The 2,500-nt window shown below is 37.2% G+C and overlaps 1 protein-coding gene across 1 annotated transcript in view; it reads right to left on the minus strand.

Annotated features, from left to right (window-relative positions):
- LOC138052185 (myosin-11-like) overlaps positions 1-2,500 on the minus strand; it is a 40,813-nt gene that overhangs the window by 20,770 nt on the left and 17,543 nt on the right. Inside the window, exon 13 of the mRNA XM_068898565.1 lies at positions 1,568-1,701. Within this exon, the coding sequence (XP_068754666.1) occupies positions 1,568-1,701 (134 nt within the window). The remainder of the gene's footprint in view (positions 1-1,567; positions 1,702-2,500) is intronic.

The raw sequence follows: 2,500 nt of genomic DNA on the forward strand, positions 1-2,500 counted from the left end.
TCGCGATTAAACAGGATGTTCCAAACATCGATTAGCTAGTATGTTTATTGTCTTTTCAAAGTGTTACAGTTACACGTATATGCTTTTAGTTTAGATGTTTATGTAGAAAACGAAAGGCACTTGGCAAAAATACCTAAAATATGTCAAAAAATCGAGCTTCGTGTTTCAACAGGGGTTCCAAAGACCTCGAAACAGATAAAAGCACGATGCTGAAGGCGTGTAATGTGATGATCATCTGTTTTATCAGAAAGTGATGGTAATTTGTAAAGGAAATGAATAGTCAATACCTTAAAGTGCCCCTAACCCCAAAATATTTTTTTCGCTAAAATGAACCTTTGCACCTGTTCGAAACGCATTGCGGCCATTTTTTCATTTTTCTAACAAATCCTGCCATTTTATAGGCTTCGAAAGTTGCGAAAATCCAAGCATCTTTTGTTCACGACCGAGTCAGAAGGGGAGTGGGCCTATTCCTGATTTGACGTCACAAACTGATTTACCTTGCATTAACTCTTTGTAAAAATGCATGCAAAGTAGATTGTGATGTCAAATCAGGAATTGACCCAATCCCCTTCTGACTCGGTCGTGAACAAAAGATGCTTGGATTTTCGCAACTTTCGAAGCCTATAAAATGGCAGGATTTGTTAGAAAAAGGAAAAAATGGCTGCAATGCGTCTCGAAAAAAATATTTTGGAGTTAGGGGCACTTTAAGATACTAGGGCGTGATGGAGAGAGAGTCAGAATCACGTCGTTTTCGCCTTTCAAAATCGTCTTCCCAAGAAAGTAATTCGGTTAACGAGGCCGTTCCAGTTTCAACTAGATATAAAGATAATTGGGCCGTGAACATTTTCGCCGGATGGCTGAGGTTAAGAGAGGTACAAGTGCCGGTTTTGGATTGCGGTGAACTTTTCAAAGACCACGAACTACATAAGGTTCAAGCTTTGAGTGAAGGCATTGCTGAAATGGATGATCTGCCGCTGAACTATTGGGTGTCCAGATTCGTTTTAATCCTCTGGACACTAATGATAAAAGTGCTCCGAAAATTTTACGTTGAATATTGGGGAAATTTAAAATTCACTGTGTGCAGGTATTTCATTTAAGCGTGTTATTTCCCGGAGGTTTATTAGCATAAAGGTTCATTTAAATTCAAGTTTCTTGGTCAGTGTCCAGTCTTGATCAGTTTTTGAACTAACACGTGCGTTTCTTGATCTGCATTTTCATTGGTTACCAAGATACATGCACCCGACCAAAATGGGTCACTCCGAGTGGCTAATTAAATAACCTTACGAATTATTAATGAGTTTGAGTTCCAGCTTGATACACAGCATATTGTATCCTGCACTTGCAACCACCTTTACCTTTGATGTTATTAAAAAAAACAATTTCCTATCCTCTTCTATGACAACGACTGTGTCAGACTGTAGAAGAAAAGCGGGATTCTATTTCGCCATTGGTGATGTAGCTGGCTAAATTTTAATTATAGCTTCTCTTCGTGTAACGGAATAAATAACCGGCTTGAACTGCAGTTTTCTGTTCAAGATAAATAAGAAAAAGCAATTTCTCATCTCACCTGACTGTCTAGAGAAGCATTATGCTGTCTTAGGAGCTGTGCAGACATAACTTTGACTTCCTCTCTCAGCTGATCAACTTCCTGTTTGGCAGAGCTACTACTCTCTTGCGTAAATTCGTAACGCGTGCTTAACTCTAGATAAAGAAACAGTTAAGAAGACTCAACAGAATGTTTTTAAAAATAACTGATGAGGCTTTAATAAAATCGACAATAATTTTAAAGAGTTCAATTGCAAAAGTTGTGAACAGAAATTTTCACATGACGTCAAGTTTGCTGCCCTGTCGGCTAAATTCACCCAAAATTGAGCTCATCTTCCTGCAAACACTTCTCTTGTTTTGGAGTGAAAGCACCAAACCCCAAATAAACCATTTATTAACACTCAGTTAATTAACTTTTCCAAATGGTCTGGATAGCACAAGTGTTACTAATATTTTAAAAAATACAACCACACTCTTGAATTTTCGGAACATGTTTCGATGTTTCAAACATCATCTTCAGCCATAGTGAGTGTAACATTAAAATTTTTACAAGATAATTCGTATAAATATATATGACTATCAATACAATGATTCTTTGTAGATTAAATGTTCGTTACAAGTACGTAAAATTCAAACGAACCAAGAATATTATAGAGAACACAACTGACATAACGGTAAAAGTTTAAAAGTGTAATGCTAAACTGACATGATCAACTTGTTTGTTGAGTTCGGGTTTCAACCGCTCAATATGGAAGCTCTCCTTGATTTTGAGTTGATAGAAAGAAGTAGCATTATCAATACTTTTGAAGCAAGAAACATCACAATTATCGAGACAATTTTAAGAAAAACTAAGATGCTTGAAAATATGAGAATTTTTGTCCCGGAAAAGGTGCTCATTTACACGTGTGTAGAAATGCCTGTTGGTTTCACCAACGTAGCGAGCACCACAGCCCGC

Source organism: Montipora capricornis, chromosome 6 (genome assembly GCF_036669925.1).
Source record: "Montipora capricornis isolate CH-2021 chromosome 6, ASM3666992v2, whole genome shotgun sequence".
Lineage (NCBI taxonomy): Eukaryota > Metazoa > Cnidaria > Anthozoa > Scleractinia > Acroporidae > Montipora > Montipora capricornis.